The sequence below is a fragment of the Felis catus genome, chromosome F2 (assembly GCF_018350175.1).
Source record: "Felis catus isolate Fca126 chromosome F2, F.catus_Fca126_mat1.0, whole genome shotgun sequence".
Taxonomy (NCBI): Eukaryota; Metazoa; Chordata; class Mammalia; order Carnivora; family Felidae; genus Felis; species Felis catus.
The window spans coordinates 18,531,341-18,555,892 of record NC_058385.1 but is presented as its reverse complement, the minus strand read 5'-3'; the positions used below and the strand labels follow the sequence as shown (position 1 = coordinate 18,555,892).

The following is a 24,552-nucleotide window of genomic DNA, read 5'->3' as shown; positions in this document are numbered from 1 at the left end:
ACGATATATATCAAATCGTAATGCTGTAGAACTAAAATATCCTTCAATTCTATTTGTCAATTATACCTCAGTAAAGCTTGGAAAAAACAACTGCACGTAAACAATTTGAATCACATTACAATTTTTTTATGGGTTTTTTTTTTTTTTTTTTTTTTTTTTTTTTGAGACAGAGAGAGACAGAGCATGAGCAGAGGAGGAGCAGAGAGAGAGGGAGACACAGAATCCAAAGTAGGCTCCAGGCTCTGAGCTGTCAGCACAGAGCCCCACGCGGGGCTTGAACTCAGACTGCGAGATCATGACCTGAGCCGAAGTCGGACGCTTAACCGACTGAGCCACCCAGGCACCCCATATTACAATTTTTTAATGAGTTACGTACACGTAAAATTAACAGTCTTCCTGAAGCCTACTTCTATTCATCTCAATCTTGCTTCAAAACACAAAGAATTCAGAAAAGCATTCTAAAAAAACCAGACAAGTTTATTTTCATATCCAGTAAAAAAGAATTTTTTTAAATACTCATTAAGACAGAGATAACGATAATTTAATTATTTTTTTAAACAATTTAATTATCCTTTGACTTTAATCCTAAACTGCTCCGTTTCATCAAGGCACATGGGGTAGTTCTATGTTTTCTCAGTTAATGTCATTATATTTCCGCATTAATGTCTCATACTAGAGAATTCTGATAGCACAGTCCGAAAGGCAAAACAGCCACGTCATCAATGTAGCTGCCACCTTTTCGCAAACTTACACTGGGCATCTTGTTCATTGACTTAGGGAGTCCCGTTTCAAGAGATAAAGAAGGACATTCCCTTAATCTTGCCTCCGTTGGTTTTGAGTTTCTCATTCTTACTTTACCAGAAAATGTTTGGCTATAATTTCCTAATTTCTGAATCTAGAATAAACACTCACTCAAAACCTGCGTTCTCAACCACCTGCTTTACCTTTAAATTTAGAGAAGCCGCTTAGTACCATTTCACTGAAACTAATGTTAACCTGGATATGGTTAGGAAGAAGCATACAAATTTCCCAATTAAATGCAGCCCTACTATTTTGCTTAATCAACCTGTAAAAATTTTTGCCAAGAGTCAAGAAAAAATCCTATAAATTAAGCACCTTCTGAAGAAAAATTATATCCATGCTTTAAAACAAGTAGCATTACATCAATAACAAGGATACATAAAATTATTTAAGCTAATGGTGGCTAAGCTATACCAGGGACTTGGCTGGGTTTCGTTCATTCGTTTATTCACTTATTTAAGAAATACTTCTTGATTGTCTATTACATGGGAGGTCCAGCCTCTGAGGAAATAGCAGAGACTAAGCAGCAAGACAGCTGTTCTCAAGGACTTTACAGTCTAATCTAGTGAAGGTGGCACCAAATAAATAAATAATGAAGAAAACACTAGCAAGAACTTTCTTGATAGAGAATGGCTAGGAGGCTACAGTGGATGGGGTGGTCAGAGAAGATATTTCTGAAAGAGAGATACTTAAGTGAGATCTAAAAGACATGAAGAATCTAGCCAAACAAAACTCAGACGGAAGAGCATCCTGGGAAGAAACAGGCAGGGCAAACGCCCTAAGAAGGAAATGCAAATGGTATAATCAAGGAACAGGAAAAAAAAGACGTGGGGTGAGATGAGGTCAGAGAAGTAGGGAGGGGCTGGGTCATGCAGAAATCTGCAAGCCAGGATAAGGAGTTGCGATTGTATTCCGGGAAGCCAATGATAGCTTCAAGATAGGTAATAATGTGCTTTCATTTGCGTTACAAAGGTTGCTCTGGTTTCTGTATAGAGCATAAACTTTAGAGCAGTAAATGAGGACCTGGTGGGACCAGCCACTGTTAGCCAGGGAGGAGATGCTGGTTGACTGGACTAGGATAGATGGAGAGATGTGGGGGGAGGTTTTCATATGTTTTAAATGCAGAATCGGTAAGATTCCCTAATGGATTACATTTGGGAGGTTGAGGAAAAGAGAGGAACCAAGGTTAACTCCTAGCTTTTGAAGTTAGGGAAACCAGTGGATGGGGAAAATTGGGGGAGGAGCACCATTAAGAGAAGAAATCAGGAATTCTATTCCTTCCATGTTGAAAATCTTCACAACCATCACAAGTGAGATACCAAATAGGTAGGAAGGATGAGTCTATAATTCTGGGCTAGAGATTTCTGAGCAAGTCACGTGGAGGTGGGTGGGACAGGAAGCCACAGGATTGAATCAAATCACTAAGGCAGAGTTGATAAATATGATAGAGCAAAGGGAGTGGAAAGCAGAAGCACGCAGCAGGCCAATATTTGACCAATAGAGTGTGATGTTACAAAAGGAAAGAGAAGAAAGTGTTTTAAGAAGGAGGAAGTGCTCATCTACTTCTTCTGCCGAGGAAACACATAAAACAAAGTGACCACGTGATTAGAAAACACAGGGGCATGATGACTTTGACAGGAGCAGCTTAGTGAAGCAGAGTGGGATGCTTAAAATTTAGATTTCAATTTTTATAGCTGTGAGTGTTGACGAAGTAAAGGGATGTCGACAGGACAGGGGCTGCAGGTATAATGAAGGAAAAAATCATTGCAGGTGAAGAGACTATGGGATTTACTGAGGAGATCCTGAGTTCCCAGGAGCACTGAGGAAAAGGCTGAGGCTATGAGACGGATAAATAATTTCTGAACTAGTACTTGTTTATCCCCTTACCTGTGTTTTCTTTTGCAATACACCAAAAGATTATCGAAAAGAAAAAACACCCGTTCTTGAATATTTCCAGAAGAGATTTTCAGTAAGACTCCACACATTAGCATTTCAGTGCAGGTATCGGTAATGTTGGATCCCTAGGTCAGAAAAAAATGCAGAGAAAGCCTGATTATTTAATAGAAACTTTGTGTGTAATTCTTTTTTTCCCTAAAAGTCTGTTTTTATTTTAAGATACAATATATAGACAGGATAAAAGTTCAAATATTATAAATATTTATACACTGGGAATATAAATATTCCCTTCCAGACTCCTCCTCATCAGTTTCAGCAGCTACAACCACCTTTAAGAGATTGTGTGCCTCCTTTTAGCTATCTTACACATATGTGCATAAACATGGATGATACATGTCACCTGTGTTCTTTTAAAAGGAGATGATTTCAAATTGATTCATAACATTCATGTCCTGGGGTGCCTGGGTGGCTCAATCGGTTAAGCATCTGACTTCGATTCAGGTCATGATTCTCATGGTTCATGACTTTGAGCCCCACATTAGGCTCTACGCAGATAGCTCAGAGCCTGGAGCCTGCTTCAGATTCTGTGTCTCCCTCTCTCTCTGCCCTCCCCTACTCACACCTGTCTCTCTCTCGAAAATAAATAAACGTGAAAAAATTTTTTTTAAAAACCCCAAAAACGTTCATGTCTCTACTACTCCTTTGCTCCTCCTCTCATTCCCTGGGATGGGAAAAGAGCTCCGTGGACATATCATAAAGTATATGAAATTCTTCAAATTTTTAGCACATCCCAATTTATATCTCCTCTCTTAGTATGGACAGGAAGAAAAAGGAAGAAATTAAAAGAAAAAAAGACCTTATTTAAACACAGCGACCTTCCATAGAGCCTTTTATCTTATGAAAGTTAGCACAGGCACACTCATTCATTAAATAAGCCTTAACTGAGTGCACACTAAGGTCATATGATTAGTGACAAAAGTGAGTCTTAACACAAGGGCTAACCATTGAGAGGAGCCACAAGATGAACGGGGCCTGAATCATCAAAAGAACAAAGCTACCCACTAAAGTAGAACGCATGCATTGGCTTATTGTGTGAGCTGAGCATAAACACCTATTTTTAGCCATTATAAATGTTGTAGTCTATTTGTTTCTACAACCTGAACTATCATAACAAATGCACCAAATTGGACAAAAAAGGAAAAAAAAAAGTTTTCAGTAGATATCTGTAAATTGTGCTCTTTAAAATGAATATTTGTTTTAAATATGTCCGGTCTCTTTAAATCTGATGATAAATTTCTGATTCTTTTTAAACTGAATGCTTTAACTTTTATTTTTGATATTTAAAACTCAAAACATTAATTTTAAATTTCCTACTTCCACAATAATCAGTGATATAGTTTTTTCTGATTTATTGTAAAAATTTTAATTACAATGACAACTCCTATCTATCAATAAGAGACTTCCCAAATGGGAAGTTAAGAGAATGTGATTATGTTGAGCATCTGTATTACAAACACATTTTTTTTGCTTTTATGTTTTATTTAAATATTTTTTTGTTGTTTATTAAGCTTTTTATTTTAATTCTTGGATAGTTACTACACAGTGTTCTACTGGTTTCAGGTGTACAATACAGTGGTTCAGCAATTCCATACCTTACCCAGGGCTCATTGTGCCAAGTGCATTCTTAACCCCCTTCACCTATTGCACCCCTCCCCTCTCCCACGTCCCCTCTGGCGACCATCAGTTACACAAACATTTTAAATTTTAGAAAGATCCCTTTCTTCTTTCCTTCCGCCATAAGGGTGGATATATAACTGAAGATCTATCAAAAATTTACACAATCATATCCTTCAACACGTGATAATTAAGTAAAAACTGTCATCAAATAAGAATATAAATCCCAATTCCAGTATCAAATGATTTCTTATTTATACTAAATACCATCCCTACCTCAGGAAAAAAAAAATTAAGACAGAATGAAGACATTTAAAAATGTAAACAAGGAAACATCACTTTGATTCTTGCACAGGAACCTGTACAATGTTACGAAAGTGGCTGTATTGATAGCAATTTTACAAAAGGTACAAAACGCTTCGCCTTAGACTATTTCGTACAGTAGCCCAAGAAAGCCACACAAGGAAGTTAACTTATCTCATGAAAGGGTAAATGCAGATGTTATCCCCATTTGCATATTAACTAGTCTTTCAAATAAGCTCCCAAAATTAATATTGATGGATGCATTCCTATTTGACCAAAATCTTAACCTTTTATTTCCTGACTTGTTTGTGATTATCATCTTTATTAATGTATACAAGAAGAATTTAATGTAAATTTGAGCTAAGTATAATGGCTAGGGGTCATTTAGTCCATCCTCTTACACAGTCTCACAGGACATATTGTACAAGCTCTGAAGAACTCATGGGAACTAATGTGTAAAGTAAAATAGAAAGTGGATATATTATTCTTGATAATAAAAATAACTGATGTACACACTGAATGTTCCCATAAGTATGGCCAACGCAATCTTCCTTTGTAAATGTACCTAGTTGGAAAGCTGTATCATAATCAGAAAGAATCTTTACACAAGTAACAAACCCACAACCAGACAATAACAGAGGAAAGGACCTGATTTTTGCCCACTCCTAGTTTTACCACTGAGGAAACCCCTGCCTTTTCCCTGTTTTTGTCCTCCTGTGAACTGTCTGCATGTTATTTGAATCGTCCCATCAAATTCTTGTTCGTTTATATCTTTTGTCTTGTCAATGCCACAAAGACTTTCCAATGAAGTCGTGCTCCCCAGTTGAGAGAAACTGTCTCTAGTCCTGTGAACAGCAGAGTGAACTGAATAGCAGGGCCATGGTAGCTAATGAGCCAAACGTTCTCATAGGTTAGGTTTTGGAGAGGCTGAGTACTCCCTGTCAGCAGCTGTACCTTTGATTTCTAATAAAAAGCTAATTTTACAGCAGGAAGCTCTCTCAGATGGTAGCATTAAGCAAGTCAGAAGCATGCCTGGACTATTAGAGTAGGATGAAGGAAAGCTTTCAACAGCGCCTATAGGTGGGATTGGAATTGCTCATTTATGTACCAAGAGAATAGGAGGAGCATGGGAAGGAAGGGAGGGAGGAAGGAGGGAAGGGAAGGAAGGAGGAAAGGAGGGAGGGTGGGAGGGAAATTTTGGTAACTAGAATTAGAGCAGTTTGTAAGCAATGAGCTAGCACAATCTATCTACCATCTGGACAAGACCATCCAAAGTCCATTTGTCTTTCTGTGTGCTGCCCTCGCTCTCTTTTCTCTGCTTCCGGTACTCACAAATCACACTTTTGAATGACTCCTTTGATTTTGTAGCCATGTTCATGCCTTCAAACCACCGTAGAAAAGGGTAATAGTTTTTAATTTATACAGAGTATTAACAGACAATATATGTAAAACTCCCAGCATGATGCCTAGCACATAAAAGGACTCAATAAAGGCTGGGACAATTATCATTGCTAGCTTTAAAGGTGATACTCTTCTGCAAGGGGACTTCACTGATTTCTGATCTCTGCTGTGGTTTACTCTATGTTGGATTTTTATGGTTTAACTTTTTGAAGACAATGTTATTTCTCTTATTCTCAGGTTAATGAGGGTGGACACATCTTGTTGCCTCAGAGAACACTGACCCTTGCTGACAAAAATGGCTGTCCAGCCTATTCTTAAACACTTCTTATAAAATGAAGTTCATTCCCTCATAAGATAGGCAATTTATTTATTAAGTCACTCTAATTATTAGAAATATTTTTCGTATTGTAGAGCCAAACTCGAACCCTCTTTCTACTCACTGACTCTACTTTTGCTTCCTGGGAGTAGAGGGACACTCTCTTCATCATGATAGACCTGGCCCACCAATATCTGAACATAGCCAATATGTCCCTTCTGCCTTCCAAACTATAGAACTTCATTGCTTTTGACCATTCATCCTATGGCTTGGTTTCAGAAACCTGCAAGATCCTGGAAGATCTTCTCTGGACCTTCTCCAGTTTGTCAGGGTCTCTCTTAATATGTAACATCTCCAGAAGTGAACACAACCATTAAGATATGAGCGGGCAAATAAATCATATAGATGCCAAAAGATCGTATTAGCACATTTATGGCAATCCCATCTTACAACTAATTCCAAGTGCCCCTATAGTACAAGCACCTATATCATTTTCCTCTATCCTCTACTTAAATAGTCTGACTTTTAAATCATTTAATTCAGATAGGTATCATAGCAAACTCCCAAACCTGTCGCTAATATACAAATACATTACGTATAAGTCATTACCATAAGTTCCCATTACCTCATAGCTCCTGATCAAATTTCAGAATACGATTTAACTTCTTTGAGGTCAACACTTTTCTTTTTATTTTTTTAATTTTTTTAACATTTATTTATTTTTGAGAGACAGAGAGAGAGCATGAGCAGGGAAGGGATGGAGAAAGGGAGACACAGAATCTGAAGTAGGCTCCAGGCTCCAAGCGGTCAGCACAGAGCCCGACACGGGGCTAGAACTCACAAATCACAAAATCATGACCTAGGCTGAAGTCAGATGTTCAACCGACTGAGCCACCCACACGTCCCTGAGGTCAACACTTTTCATAAACAACCCAGAGTATCTGTGTAATTACCTATTAATGACATTTTATGGGGTAATGACATCAAGCCCAACCATCTTGTTATGCTCCAAAGTCCATCTCACAATATAAATATAATATCACTCATATTCTATTTTACTAAATCATATTGGGATGAGATGTCTTTAATATTTAATAGCAAGCTTTAAGAATCAGTACAGGGGCGGGGCGCCTGGGTGGCTCAGTCAGCTAAGTGTCCAACTTTCGCTCAGGTCATGATCTCACAGTTTGTGGGTTTGAGCCCCACATCGGGCTCTATCCTGACATCTCAGAGCCTGGAGCCTGCTTCAGATCTTGTGTCTCCCTTCTCTCTCTGCCCCTCCTCCACTTGTGCTCTCTCTCTCTCTCTCTCTCTCTCTCTCAAAAATAAATAAACATTAAAAAAAGAATTAGTACAGTATCTGCCTTTACCATCTTCTATCATAGTAATCTACTATCATCACATGAAATCTCTTCAGTGAATAATTACTTAATTCCCAGAGAATTGCTTATGTACTTAAAGGAATCTATGTCAAATGTATACATTTGTCTAACAAACTCATTCTAAAAGAAAGGTTTATAGCATTTCTCTTTATACCATCTGTATCTCTTAGATAATAAAAAAAAAAAAACCCTGATGCTCTTGATTTACCATGATTGAATCTGTGCATTATTTCTTTTTGTTTTTAATTTTTTAATGTTTTATTTTATATTTGAGAGAGTAGGAGACAAAGACAGAGAGCAAGCAGGGGAGGTGCAGAGAGATGAAGACAGAATCCGAAGCAGGCTCCAGGCTCCGAGCTATCAGCACAGAGACTGATGTGGGGTTCGAACTCATGAGCAGTGAGATCATAACCTGAGCCAAACTCAGATGCTTAACTGAGCCAATTAGGCGCCCCAAATCTGTGCATTATTTCTGTGACTATAGCAACTAGAAATCATTAAGAATTTTTCAACTACAGATACATACGATATTATCAATATTGAAGAAAATTTGGCCAAGTGTATATATACAGTCTCCTGTATAGTCATATGTTTCTCACTTCAAATCCATCCCACCTACAAGTAGACACTTAATATATGTCTTTTTAAAATGATGTGGCATTTTTCCCCTCACATACATGATAAATCTGCCTTTCTCTGTAGTAAAAAAAAAATCTCATGACTTCACCTTTAAAGTAAATGAAATTTATGATATTTTGAAATTATGTGTAATTTTTTTTTTTCATTTACCTAGAAATGCCAGGAGAGTTTCCAGGGTTAGGGATAAATAAGCCAAGCTACAAAACTCACAGGAGAAATTGAAATAAAGTACAGCTATGAACATCAGACTGCTAGGTAAGAGTCAAGAGCACAAGAGTCTATCAAAATGACAATGTCAGACAAGTGAACTAGAAAATAAAAAATGTGGAAGCAATAAAACAAGCCAGGCATATCGTCAGAAGAGAGCAAAGCCTCTAGGGCACTGATCTCAAATTTTAGAGTTTGGGGGACACACTTGATGGGCTTCTTAAAATCCTCAGGTTCCCTGGCACTACCCTCAGAGATTGAACCTGAGTGAATCTGGCGTGGGTCCCAAACCATTCCAACAAATGCTGACGCATGTGGTATTCTCTCAACACTCTAAGCAAAACTGCTTTGGAGGCTTTGAGTACCTGAGTCCAGGTGCTCAAATGCACAGTATAGCAAGCCTGCTGACATGGAGATAAAGGTGAGCACAGGTCTCTGCCCAGGTCACAGTTACACCTGTGATGTATTTCATCACTGGTGAATATTCATTATAAACCTGCATAATGTTACATGACCTGTTAGTATTTTATCTTTTATCTAGCATTACTGATGCCAATTTTTAAATCTAGATGTCTATTTTTTGACAAATCCATATTTAGTCATTGAACAGCCATGTACGATAAATGCTTTTCTCTAGATGAATGCTAAAGTCAGGTTTTCAACATTTCTACAACATGCCAGGCAATGTGTTAAACACTTTTCTCCTGGTATCAATCTGTAGCAAGTTGGCTTCTCTGTTCCTGAAGTTTTACAAAGACAGAGAGAGAGAGAGAGACAGAGAGAGAGAGAGAGAGAGAGAGAGAGAGAGAGAAGGGAGAAGGGGAGGAAGGGAGGAAGGGAGGAAGGGAGGAGAGGAGGAAGGGACGAAAGGAGAAGGAATGAACGGGGAGGGAGGGTGGGAAAGATGTACACTTAATTAAATCAGCTTTGTACACTGTTTCATAGGTCATCATGTAGATGTTTGAAGGCAGAAAATTATTTTATTGTGAAAAAAAGCTGAAAAAGTCTGACTATAGAAATACTGTTACAAAGACTGAATTTCATGTGACTGTGAAAAAAGTACCGTCCATGAAAATAAGCTACTTTAACAGTACAGTGCTATATCACAGTCATAAACTAATATTTGAGAGGTAAGGTGTAAAAGAATTATTTTTAAAAAGTAAGAGGGCTTGAATAAATCATTAATTTGAACTACTTTAAAGCCATTACACATATTATAATATGTATATGTAGAAATTAATGCAGACACTTTTAAATAATGTGTTTACCCATACTATTCAGAGTTCTGTTGTCTTAGCAATCCCTTAAAAAAAACTAACCAAAATAATGTACTTTTATCATCTAGATGATTTAGCGTTTTTAATGTGCATTTCCACTTAGGAAGCTACATTTGTCATGTAAAATCATGCTTTTGATGAATTGTGTCTATAGAACTAAATACAGCAAAACCCTAGCAATGAAGTTACATGGATGGTTCTAACCCTGACTGCTTTTATTAGATCAGGAAAGGAAAGGTAGCTGACGGTTCAACGTGAGAAGTAACCATAAATGAATAACTGTGACCAGGGGTGGGAGTCTACTCATCTCATCCTTCTCATTCCAAAAGCTTCTCTCTTTCTACTCCAACCTGTGGTAACTTACCTCATCCTTTGTCCTTCACCATGGCCCCCAACAGTGCAAAGGTGAAATACAGTGAGGGAAGCCCACCCGCATCTGCTCTTAGACAAAAGAAACAGAACCTGCACTATGGAAACCCCTTCACAAAGACTGAATTTCAAATAACTCTACAGTGCTCAACTCTAATATGAGGAAGTAAAAACTCCCCCATGGTATACATTTGAGAACCATGAGCCAAAACTGGATGCTAAAGAGGATAAGAGATCATCAAAGTAGCATAAAAATGAAACAAATAACAGAACCAGGTCAGAATCACTGCCACTATCCAAAAGGGCCAAAAGTATTAAAAAATAGTGAGAAGCCACTGATAATGAATACATAACTATCATATAATTATACTTGCATTTAATTACCACCCAACCCACTATGGATCAGACACTGCCCTAGATGCTGGAAACTCAGAGCTTGAGACATGACCTCTGTTCCCAAGAAGTCCATATACTAGTGGAAGAAACAGATATGTAAACACAGAATTAAATGCAGTGTGATCACTGCAATCACCACACATTAATAAAATGCGAGTTGGTGTGAGTTAACAGTGATGATTATCAGGGAGAGCTGTATATTTATGATTATGTATGTTTATAATTAATTATATAGTTCATTCCATGTTGTGGTTTTAGGCTTCAATCATTCTTCAGTGTCAACTTGATGGAGTACACTATTTAAATACCACTTTCCAATATGGTGAAGAGATCAGTCTGAAACGGATAGAGCAAACAATGACCTAAGTCATTAAGAGCAGGACCTGGAGGCAGTCTGTGTCCACAACATTGCTCACCAATGGCTCCCCTTCTCAACGTGTGTGCCTCATGGTACAAGAACCAGCAAGAAAATAATAACAATTCAGAATCTAATGTGTTAAAAGTTGAATAATTTTGATTCTACAATTTGAGGTATATAATCAGCTGTCAATTAGATAGCCAGCATACATGAAAAACTATTAAATGTCAAAGCACCATTAAAGAATTTGATGTGTAAATAGGATGAATTTTCATAGGTGGGCACTTGTTAGATGCCAAAGTATGCTTTCAGAAAATGACAAGAGCCAGAAAAGACAGAAGCATGTACATTTATTTTATGGCTCCTTTTCTAATTGCTAGTGTTTCTTCAAACATTAAAATCATGACTTATGAAACACTGCAATAATAAAACAATCCCTATCCTCTGAATAAACGCAATAAAAATATCATCACTAAACCATATCTGGACTGTTTGAAAGCATAAATCTTTTCATGTTAACAAGTTCTCTTAATATGTTATATAAGGGTTCATTACTGATTCTTTGCAGCAATGAGGTGGCAAAAACCATTATAAAATGAAACTATTCATAATTATCTGACCCAATCATCGGCTCTCCCTGCTTAACACCAGAGTCTACCTCATTCATCTTGTCAACTAAATGTTGAATGTCAGTATCAGAAAAACACAGACTGCAGAGAGAAGGGCATAAACTTAGCAAAGATGAAAGATGACAGGAGGGCTTGAAACTTCCCCAATCATATGCAAAGCACTGACAGATGATAATTTAGCAGAGCTAGACCCATTCATGGTGGAAGAAAAGAAAAGTGACAAGAATGACAACTAGATGGGTGTTTCAAAAGAGAATGGTTTCAACATCAAAGGAGTGTCTTGAGAAAATTAATGAAGCATTTGAATATTCTTTCAAAAACTCTTTTAAAAATACTAGAAAAGTTAAACATTAAGTGAAGACTATCACATCATGTTATCACATAATGTCGTAAGATGTATTCCCCCACCTCTCAAGAGTCAGCATTTGATTCACTCTTTCTGAGATACAGTTTATTAACTGAAGTTATTACCCAAATTATGTCATACATATTAGATAAAACAAATTAATAACATAAATTTTCATTTAACCAAAATGAAGTCCCAATCAGACGTCCCCCCACTCCCACTTAGGAAATTCTGCTCCCCTTTCTACGTAGATTCACTTTCAATGGTCTTTTTCCCAAACCACTTATCCTTAAGAATCAAGTCTGCTTCAAGACAGTAGACAAATGTGTATCTACTAAATCACCTTACAGAGAAGATGAAAGAAACAGGTCTCATCACAACCTCTGTTAGACTCACACTCATGAAATAAGAGAACATGACTTGAAGTCAATACACTGTCAGACACAAACTTAGTCAAACATAAAGCAGCAACAGGTGATTTTAAAATGGTCTTGTTTATATTTCTCCATGTAAAAAGGTAATCAAGAGGTGTCAAATTTCTATTCTGATTGTTTTTACTTCCTAAAACACAATAATTATTTTGATCTTATTTTTCCCAACACCTTCATATATTAATAATTCTCCCCCTTATCTTTTAATACATATTTTTTTCAGATTTAAGAGATCTATCCCAAACAGGCCTATGAAGAATGTAAAGCTAAACTTCCAAATGACATAATGCTGATTGATACTCCCTTGTTGACAAAGTCCATTTTGACTCCAAAGATTACAGTGATCATTACACTATCAGTCAAAAAGCCCACCAACATCGAGAACGGTTCTGTTCTATGGAATGAATCAGTGACTCCGCTTAAACAGCTAATAAACTTCCTTCCCAACCACACTGATCACTGTCCTACAATTACTTTCAGTAGAATATCCTGTGGAATGTTTTGAATGTAGGATAAGACATAAAACTGAGATATAATAAATTATGCTAATAAAAGGCAATTAAATATGAACAATTACCCACAGATCTTCTGTGGTGTCTGTCACTACATAAATGCTGACAAAACCCTAATTTTTATAATCAATTTACTTAAAAATTTTTTAATGTTTATTTTTGACAAAAAGAGAGAGAGACTGTGTGTGTGTGTATGTGTGTGCGACAGAGAGAGAGAGCAGGGTTGGGGCAAAGAGACAGGGGGACAGAAAATCCAAAGCGGGCTCTGCACTGACAGCAGCAAGCCAGATGTGGGGCTCAAATTTACGAAACCAGGAGATCATGACCTGAGCTGAAGTTGGATGCTCAGCAAACTGAGCCACCCAGGTGCCCCATACAATCAATTTATTTTTAAAGGGCAAGCAACCAACTTAATCTAGATAATAATTTTAATTTTTTAAAACAAATTTTGTGTAATGTTTATTTAGTTATTTTGAGAGAGAGTGAGAGAGAGCACGAGCAGGGCAGAGACGGAGAGAGAAGGAGAGAGAGAATCCCAAACAGGCTCCACACTGTCAGCACAGAGCCCAACATGGGGCTCAATCCCATGAACTGTGAGATCATGACCTGAGCTACAATCAGGAGTCCGATGCTTAACCAGCTGAGCCACCCAGGTGCCCCACAAATTAGCTACATTTTTATCTGATGGGTATAAATAATATTACATGGTGACAAGGAATATAGGCTTTAGAACCAGTCTGTTTATTTTCGTACTAAACTTTGCCATCCGTTACTCATAAGAACTTGAGTAAGTTATATAGCCCTCATTTTGAAAATCTGTGTAATGGGGATTATAATACCTCAGCAAACTATTTAAGACTCACCAAGATTGCATACAATGGAAGATCAGCATTTCCTCAAAAGTAAAGTGGGTGACTGGTAATCAAGGACCTCTGTCCTCCCCTAAGCAAATTTAGCCAGGCAAGTTAGAGGAATCCTAGATCTTGATCTTGAATCTTGAGTGACATAATATAAGGGTGGAAAAAATTATTAGAGCCTATCCATTTTAGCTAAGGCACTGAAGGTCCTGCCTGACAGCTCTGGCTACCTAGACACCCTTAAGAATATAGCTTTTCCTTTGATCCTGTGAATGACCCCATATCCTTTAAATTAATTTTTCTTTTAGTTTCTGTTGCTTGGAACTATCTAACCTTAACTGGAGTGATATAACACCTTCAGTAGACAGGTGCATATATTAGACAACCGGGAATTTCTCAAGGGTAAAACCCTACCACTGAACCAGAGCTTTAAAATACTACTTATTTGCATAGCATTTTACAGTAGTCAAAGCGCTTCCACTTATTTCATTTGACTCTTGCACTAACCCACACTGCACTAACCTCTCTCATGAGAGGTTTGATGCATTATCCCCAAACCAAGGGTTAGAGTCCAGTCTAACAGTGAACAACAACCAGGCCTTTTCACTCTGTCATCTGATTTGGGAGTCATAAATTTCAATCACTTATTTGCCTAACATAAAGGAATGTAATGATAATTTATAATGCAAAATACTAGATAGGCAAGATACCTGACAGATTTTACTATAAAAAGCCTTCATTTGATTAATGGGAAAATAAGACCCTGGAAAATTAAGTGACTTATTTGAAATAAATAATCCACCTCAAGTGGAAATAGTGCAAACTCATGGTGTATCAGACTCGGAGCCCATTCAAGAAATTTTGGTCACTGGAGAAAGAGTGGCATCTCTAAGGTGGTCCTAAAAGACCTGAGGAAGCTCAGGGAAGGAGCTGGACAGGTTTCCCAACTTCAGCTCAAGGCTCCTCACCTCAAAAGCTCTTTAAGGATCTCTGTGTTCTCTAGTTGACATGCCACCTGACATCTGCCCTTGGCCCTGTCCTAACCCCACTAGAGCCACTCGAAACAAACACAAAGCTGTCTGCAAGCTGAGCAGTAATCCTTGTTTGCAATTCAGAGAAAGCTCTTTAACCATTCCCCTTCCCTCCCAGAACCTGCATTCATCCTGCACAATTGTGTCCCTTTGTCCTGTGTTACCTTGGGAATCCTACCCGCAGTTTCTCCTAAACTTCCCGGAAGGAACCAGACTTGGGTACTATGACACCTTTCCCACTCTCTCCGAGGTGGTGGACTGAGATGGGGAATCAGGTTCTGATCACAAGTTGCCAACCAGTTGGCTGTGCCTTCCTCCAGCGTGCATTCCCTCAAGACCCCAAAACCTCCCAGAGCACCTATGGCTGTGTCTTACGCAATCATTTTCAAATCCTGCTCCAGTAGAATTTATGTTGCTGCCCTCTTAGGGACCCAACATTCGTATTATCTCCTCTGTGCGTGCTGGAACTGTAGTCATTTCTGATTTCCTGCAGCCTGTTTTCTGTCCTGATGCCCCATTTCCTTCTTACACTCCAACTGTTTGTTATAAATATAGCAAGGCTGGTGACACTGAGGCACCCACTGCTATGGGCTGTATATGACACATTATGGTCCACACATATTCTTCCTTTGAGCAACTTGCATGTTCAGTGCAAGAAATATCAATGCTTTTTCAGGAATCTCTTATTCCTGCAATAGACTCAATTTTTAGGATATACATGAGGAGAGAAAAAATGACAGATTCCATTTCCCTAGAGTACCAAGAAGGATCTGTGAAGTTTTGTTTTGGTAAAAGGCCTGGCAGATAGCAGTGAGAAACCCTCCAATTCAAAGCAAGTTCAGTTTTTCTTCCAATGCTCAATTGACAACAGAATGACAAAAGTAAACTTCAGTCCATTTTTCTCATCCCAGCAGGACAACCGCTCCCCAGGAAAGGAATTATCATCATGAATCAACACTAAAACACACAACCATTTTAATTGACTGAAATAAGTAGCATTCATGCTGACACGGGAGGTCACCCTGGACACTTGAAATGAAAGAATATAGATGAGGAGAAAGATTAAATCTCAGCTAGCATTTGAAAAGTTTCACGGTGAAAAGTGGACAAATAAGAGAATTCCCAGAGGTCACTGTTTGAGGCTTCCTTGCAAATCTGAATAGACATAATTTTAGATCTAAACGGAAATCAACATATTGAAGATACGAAACAAACCAGTCAATTATAAAGCCTTAAAGACAAAAAGCAATGTACTGAAATTTGTGTAATACAGTATTTGACTGGAAACATTTTAAATCTTCTTTATGCCTTTAAAAATTATACTAATTGCTTACTTTATAATAACAAATTATCCTAGTTGAAAGAAAGCTCATGCTCATCTCAATTAAGGCAATTTAAAGACAAAATTTTAGTTTATTCTTTATATGGCACTAAAATAATACGGGGCTCCAACCCCATGAAATGATGGGGATTCAAAGTTACTATAGACGAAAACGTATTACAGATTCTGAATATCACTCCTTTGCCTTTTTATCATCTAAAAAAATCTTTCTCTAATTAATCATAAATCTGTAAAACTTTTTGTCTTCAGTGGACCTTAAAAATCACATAATAGTTCTTTCATTTTAGAAATGAGGAAATTCAAGTTTAGAGAGATTAAGTGGGCTTACAATGAAATCCATCACCATACACCGAATTTAGAATCTGAAAATAACAGTATCACAGAACACGTATGGAGCAGAACCCCCTTCTTAACTCTCTCCAGGATTCAAGCTATGTACTTGTTGGCCAAAGGCAGTCAGGAAAAAGGATAATCGAGATGCACAAATACTGAAATACCAAAGCTTATAACCCACACAGTGTTGGGTGGCTCTATCACAAAGCTTTCAGGCTGTCACTAAGTCAATTAACTGCTGCTTTATGGAGATTTAAAAATAATAATGACAGCACTTTTCAGAAATGGTTACAGCCCTCTGGCATTATCTGTGAAAATGACCATTTATGGTTCAATCCAATGTCAACAATTCTATTCACAGCATTAAGACATAACAAAACTATTTTAAGCTCCATTGTTGAGTAGAGTGAATGTACCTCCCAGCCTTCAATGTGAGACTGCCACTCCTCCAAAACTTCTAACTTCTCCATCTGCCTCTTGGCCTCGTTTATGTTGGAACAGACGGCTTTCATGGCTTGGAGGGCTTCCATTACTGCTGCGTAGTCACTGTGTTTCCTTGGAGTCCGCTTCAGCAACTCCTGTTTATACACAAAAAACAAATCGCCCTTTGATCTTCTGCTTTCTGGTACAGCAGGTTCAGACTGACCAGGAAATGAAAACTGCAAAGATCGTGAGAGCCACTTTCAGAAGTGACATCACAAACTCCACTAGGATTAAGATCAAAAAAAAAAAGGTTGAGTCAATGAATGTGCATTACCCCTAATACACATTTGGCAGTGGTTTTAATTTTTTCCTTAAAATTATTGTCTTTAAAAACTAAATTAGACTTCTCCTTTCAAACTGTCAAATATCTCACCTGCAGCATGACATGTTGTTATAAGTTTGACCTCTGCTCCAACCAGAAATATAACTACATATTTTCCTCAAGTCTTTAACAGAATAGTAAGCCCAAAATTTCAAAAATAATTTAAATGCCTTATTTTCTAATAAATTTTTGAGAAGCTATAAAAACATGCTATACATAAAGCAAAAATTTTAAATAATGTCTTACACTCCAGCAAAATAAATGATGTGTAAATTCCACAATACTCCATCATTAAAGGGAAAATTTATGCTGTTTTCACCAATAACTTGGGTTCATTCTCTGTAATGAATGAATTGCCATATGCCTCTCGATAATTTTCTTTTTGTTTTTGTTTTTTGGGTTTTTTTGGCATTTTATGGTTTTTTTCCATTCAGGATATCAGAACAAGAGTAATCTTTAATCTTTTAAATATATTAAAAGGTCTTGTTTGTTTTTTAGGAGCACAAAATTAAACATCTTCACCCACTGTCTAGACAGTTGTAACCACATTGCTTTTTAATTAGTCATTTGTTTCTTTACTACAGTTGCCATCATCATGTAACTAACTAACACAATTACAGAAATCCTAAGGCAAGTCTTTTAAAAGAATTCTCTTAATTCTTAACATACAGTGGGAAAGTATGCAGTTGTTATATTCTCCTGGGGTCTGTTATTGTTGAAAATTTTGCCATAAACTTTGACCCTGCATTCAATATGTTCACACTCTGTTCTGCAGAGCTAGCACCAAAAGAATACACATTACATCACTCCCAAGACAAGATTTAAAAAGTTATGCTGGAACACAAATCCATGGAAGAGACATGCTGGCTTCTCTAGAAATTCTAAAGTGCAGAAGTATTTGTAAATTATGTGAAGTGGTCAAGTCAGTCCGCAGGCTATGATTTGGGGCCCCATGCAACTGTGCCCAATGAGTACCTGTGGAACTGAGAATTTAGATAATGTAAAATAGCAAGATGAATGACTAGTAATAATCTCTGTCAGTGACTTTCCATGAGCCTTGTGCTGATTTCAAGTTCCACAAATAAGGCCAATATATCTTTTCTTTAACACACAGCCTAATCCCTAATGTCTTTCTGAGTAAATAAAATCATCCAAAATCAAAGAGATTATCAGCACAATAGTACAACAAAGAAAACCATCAACACCAACATACCTACTATACAAGTAAATAGTTCTTCACGTTTCTTTGCGAAGACAATCATCCAAAGAAGGGGAAACATGACATCTTTTCACTCCTTGAAGGTACCGAGAGTTATTTATCTTCCTAAGCAAGGATGTGTCCATGATTCCATCTTTTGAGAGGTCAGATCAACCAACCCTAACCAGCAGCCATCCCTAACCAGAAGTGATTTAGAACAACTACTTGGCACGGCGTATTTCTCTTAATATCACTATCCCTTCTGACTCTTAAACAAATGCCTACAATTCCAAAGCCAGGTCCAGGGATAGCTGAAGTGATCTGGGTCACCACAATAGGCATCTAAAAGGACTCGCACAAAGATAAGTCACCTTTGCACCAATCCTCCCACCTTCTGAGGACCACACCAAAGCTCTGCATAACTGGAGATCCCCATGTTACCTTCTCTCTAGGGCTTCATTGAGCAACTTCAATTGACTTTGTTTTTTTATAAGGAGAAATTGTTTTCAAAGAAATTGTACACAAAACCCCAATTTATGCAACTAACAGAAGTTGTAGTTTAAAAAAAGGTATTTTTAGGGACACCCAGGTGGCTCAGTTGGCTAAGCATCCAACTCTTGATTTTGGCTCAGGTCATGATCTCACAGTTTATGAGATCAAGCCCCACATTGGGCTCTAAGCTGATGGCATGGAGCCTGCTTGGGACTGACTCTCTCTCTCTCTCTCTCTCTCTCTCTCTCTCTCTCTCTCTCTCTCTCAAAATAAATAAATTTTAAAAATGTATTTTTAGTTAAAATTCCTTACATTTATTTCTCAAAGAGTTAATCAATAAGAACACCAGTTAATATATGCATAGCATTTTGGAGTATTTTTAAAATTTAGATAGCAAGCAGTGATTAATATATTAAAATAAATCAGAAACAAATACATATGAGTAGTAATAGCTAATATATATGGAATACATACTGTGTTAAATGATTTGCCTATAATAGTTCAATTATTGTTATGTAATCCCTTTTCGATATGCATATATATGTATACACAATATGTGGATACACATATCCATATACACATTCTTGTAGATACATGCTATAATTTCATCATAATTATTCCTATTTCAAAATAAAACCCCAAGGCTTTAAGAGGTTAGATTATGTGTTCAGTACACAGCTAGTAAGCAGAATACTTAGGATTTGAACTCAGAACTCATGTGCTCAACCACCATCCCAAACTGCATCCTGATGTTGTAGTTGTAGTTCCTGATGTTGTAGATCCAAAAGCATCATTTTCAGAATTGCCATACAAATCTAGTCACATACTTTAATACTACAAATAATTGGGACATTATAGTATGTTTTTCAGAATAAAACTTCGGGTCATTATAATGAGGCAATGGACCTACAACCATTAATGGGGCATGTCCTGTCTTCCAGAGGTAGTGTTTGCTTATCACTGTCATTCCTATCATTTATTGTCCCATGTGACCCACACCATTCCCTGTAATATAGATTTAAATAACAAGCTCTGAAATTATGTAACTTTGACTTTAACTTAATTAGTATCAAGAAGTCACCATTTTTAGGGACTATCAAATCATATGCCCACAGTGGATTTACTTAAGATAAAGAACCCTGTACATAAAGTGCTATATAAACTGGTCATAAGGTACTTAATGGATTATCTTGAAACTAATGCATTAACTCTAAATAAAACTCAAACAAATATATTTTCTACAAGGAGCAAAGTCTATAAAGTAGTCTACAAAGTCTCTTTTGCCAAAAGATCTGTTTCCTACTCCATATATATGTGACAAAATAGCCATTTTCCCCCAATAACTATGATCTGCCTTTTCTTTAGAAAGTACAGATTATTTAGGGGTGCCTGCATGGCTCAGTCAGTTGAGTGCCCAACTCTTGATTTTGGCTCAGGTCATGATCTCAGTTTTGAGATTGAGCCCCATATTGGGCTCCACACTGGGCATGGAGCCTGTTTGAGATTCTCTCTCTCTCTCTCTCTCTCTCTCTCTCTCTCTCTCTCTCTCTCTCTCCCTCTCTCCCTCTCTCCCTCTCTCCCTCTACCCTTATCCCTCCACTCATGTGCTTGGTCTCAAAAAAAAAAAAAAAGGAAGAAAACAAAAGTCAGATTATTTAAAAGAAAAACCTTTTAAATACCATCTGCAAAATATGCAGATACAAGGAAAATTCTACAGTGAAATAAACACATAAAATACCTTCAAAAGGAGAGGATACTTGCAAATTCTTTGTATCGGTGTTACTAAATATCCTTCCAGGGGAACATCTGTGTTCTTCCGTCCTCCGAGTAGCATACAGTTCTGAAGTGGAAATAAAAACAATTAATTACACTTTTTAAAGTCAAAGCTGTGACACGATCTTCTATCATAAAATTTTCTGCTGAAACTTTGTCAAAGCTTATCTCTACATAGCTTCTTTCTCAGAGATGAGCCCATGCAATCACAAATAACATTTACAGAAGACAAAAACAAATACTTCACATTTCATATTGGTTATAGAAACCAAAATGTGTTTTGAATACATATCTTGGAAATTAATTTATATATATTTTTCTGAGTATGAAGTCTAAAGACAAAGAAATAGGATAGACATGGAGGAATGAAGGAATGGATGGATGGGTGAGTGGATGGGTGGATGAATGGATGGATGGAGGGATGAATGGATTGATGGGTGAATAAATAATAGGTAGACAGACACAAGTATACATAGAGATCAATCCTGCTTATAAAGGGAGTTGTGTTGTAGTTGAGTCATGGTGTGGTGTTGTGTTGTAAAGAGCAGGCCTAGAGACAATTGGGTTCTACACATGCTTTGCCACTGACTAGTGACGTAACTTGGGCTGATTTCAGAATGCTAGTTTTCCTGTCTGTAAACTTGGCATGTTTCAACCAGTGATTGCTAAGTCACTGTTAGCTATACTACCTCACCAATGACACTGGCCAGCCAGTCACAGAGGAGGTCAGATATGATCTCCAGAGAGGCAAGAGGAATGGAGACATTCTCAAAATTAGCAATCAGAGAAAGATGAAAGGGAAGAGGAAATCAACTCTGATTTAAAAAAAAAAAAAAGCCTATAGCCTCTTAAGCATCTGGTCTTTATTTCATGGTTTAAGTATCAATACCAAAAGAAAAAAAAAAGATTTGAAATTGATGCCAAAACCTGTTTCTGCAGTATCTATCAGAGTAACTGGCATAGAGAAAACAGGCATAAATATGTAATGAAGGGAGAAAAGGGCCCCTCAAATATCTATTATCATTTAGCTACCTTTATACTACCATTTTAAAACTACTGTCCTGTATTCATCGAGAAGACAGACCAAGTGCCGAGCAGGAAAGGATGAAAAGGAAAGACTGAGGGTAACAGCAGAACTCCCTGCCCGCTGTCATGAACAACTTGGCTTTAGCTCCAATTTGTGTATTCAAGTCAGCACAACTAATGCCATGACTTTAACTTCCCCCAGACACTTAGAAGTCAGAACAGCAAGTAAGTGTTCTGACTCAAGCATGCTCTTTGAGGGGCTTCATCCCCTATTACAATCAGTTTATCAAAATATTCTTTCCAACTCTGCATGACATTGTCCCCAGAGCAATTGTATGAAACACAACTATGTACATCTCACTAGATTTCCAGTGATGTCAGTATTCCAGTAGGAGTTAGCATTCCTATAAATGTGGCCACCCCCTTTTCCTAGCTCTGGGTTGAAGTACCTTAAGAAACTCATGACTGCCTAACGCACTTTTATTTCCTTGTCTATTTGTACTGTACGGATTAGGAACTGTCTTCATAATAGCAGGGGTTGGTTGCCACTTTAGACTGGCTTATGAAAGCCAGCTCTCTTCTAACGTATACACAAAGAATGCCTCCTAAATGAGCTCCCAGAGATTTCCCTGATCATGAAAACTTACTGAGATGGCAGCATATTCAAGTGCCCCAAATAATACCATCAACAAATCTGTAAACTCTTACCTGTTTTTCAAAGGATAATTACTATTATCCTCATTTTATGGATATGGAACATGACACCAGTGATGTAATGAATTTCCTAAAGTCATTCAGATAATTAGTGGCCACTCAGTGCCAGGGCAAGAATTATAAAAAAAAGTCAGGTTTCCTACCAGACTATGGCTGTAGAATCATCTAAAACCAGAACTCTTGAGAATTTTCTGGTGTGGCTTGACACAATTCAAACAATAAACTAGACCAATGTGAACAAAGAGTCAACTGCGCTGAGAACAGAATGGATTTAGTAAGATAGCAGAGTTCTAACACTTTATAAAGAGCCCTAAGATTTCAGTGGCATAGGACTCCTAAAAAGAACGGCTAACTTATAAGACATAAAACTGGGTAGAGATATCAGCTGCACAGTCAAGAGTCACAAAAGAGTCACAGGTTCTCAAATTAAGTCAAGGAAAGTTACTAAAAACAAAACAAGACAAAAATAACCAACTTTAGGAAATAGACTTGATAAATTACGATTTGTAAGAACATATTGTAAGAGCAATCACTTCCCTGCTAAAAAACTTAAAAAATGTAGTTTAAAAAAGCCAACAAAGAAAGTAAAACAGTATACCAAGGAAGGTAAAAGAGGAACAAAGGAACAATAACAAAACCACACATATAGAAAAAACAATAAAATGGTACATATCAACAAATAATATCAATAATTACATTGAAGGTCAATGAACTGAACATCTCCAATCAAAAGGCAGAGATCGTCAGACTGGATAAAAAAGCAAGATCTGACCATATACTGTTTCTCAGAGGCATGTTTTTGATTTAAAGACACAAATATCTTGTTAAGTGAAATAACGGAAGAAGATATAACATACAAACAGTATGAGAGCCGTCATGGCTATAATAATATCAGGCAAAATAGATTTTAAGAAAAGAAATACCGCTAGGGACAAAGAAAAACATTTTATGATAAGTAGAAATACAAATGCAAGCACTTTAAATGAATAAATATTTAAAAACAGGGCCCCAAAACATATAAAACAGAAACTGACATAATTGAAAGGAAAATAGACAATTTAATAATTATACCCGTAGATTTCAATATCCCACTCTCAGTAACTGACTGAACAGCTAAAGGAAAGGGCTACAAACATAAATGACCTAACATTTAAAATTTTTTTAATGTTTATTTATTTTTGAGAGTGGAAGAGAGACAAAGCATGAGTGGGGAGGAGCAGAGAAAGAGAGAGGCACGGAATCTGAAGCAGGCTCCAGGGTCTGTGCTGACAGCAGAGAGCCCGATACGGGGCTCGAACTCATGAACCATGAGATCATGACCTGAGGCTAAGCTGGATGACACTTAACTGACTGAGTCACCCAGGCGCCCCAAATGACCTAACACTTATAGAACATTCCACCCAACAGCAGCAGAATATGCCATTTTTAAGCACACATGGAACATACAGAGAAAAAAAGAAATTCCAGGACAGACCATATGCTAAGCTATAAAAATGTCTTCATGAATTTAAAAGGATTTAAATGGTTTAAGTATGTTCTCTAACCAGAATGGAATTAAATTTAAAAAAATCAACTACAGGAAGATATTTGAAAAATTCCCATACTGGGAAATAAAATAACAGAATGGTAAAACTGTGATGATTCTAAGATTTTACCCTAGCTGCAAGCTAAAAAGTTAACTTGCCACATATTTATGGATGCTAGAAGAACACATAAAACTCCTAGGACAGGGATATAGGACCTTTTTTTTTCTTCTTTACAACAATACCAGGAGCCAGAGAATCACTATTTTGGGGCCAGTTTCCCAAGCCCCAGCTCCCATATGCAAGGCAAAGAAGACCAGATGACCCATGCACATGTATAACAGGAGGGGGAGACCGGAGGCTATGAAACATGCATCTCTTATGATGGCAGCAGGCATCACTGCCCAGTGCTGAGGACAAAGAGAATATCTCTACCTTCTGCGGCTGTTCATGGTACAAACATCTTTTAAAAGATAGGCCCAAACAAAGGCAGTCAGTTCCACTGCTCAGAAAATGTGCAG

At 37.4% G+C, this 24,552-nt stretch overlaps 1 protein-coding gene across 4 annotated transcripts in view; it reads right to left on the bottom strand.

Moving 5' to 3' along the window:
* PREX2 (phosphatidylinositol-3,4,5-trisphosphate dependent Rac exchange factor 2) overlaps positions 1-24,552 on the bottom strand; it is a 303,209-nt gene that overhangs the window by 195,792 nt on the left and 82,865 nt on the right. For all 4 annotated transcript variants that reach the window (XM_023248571.2, XM_023248570.2, XM_023248572.2 and 1 more), the window contains exons 5-7: positions 20,734-20,835; positions 16,917-17,078; positions 2,689-2,822 (exon numbers count right to left, since the gene is read on the bottom strand). In XM_023248571.2, coding sequence (XP_023104339.2) covers positions 2,689-2,822; positions 16,917-17,078; positions 20,734-20,835 — 398 coding nt within the window. The remainder of the gene's footprint in view (positions 1-2,688; positions 2,823-16,916; positions 17,079-20,733; positions 20,836-24,552) is intronic.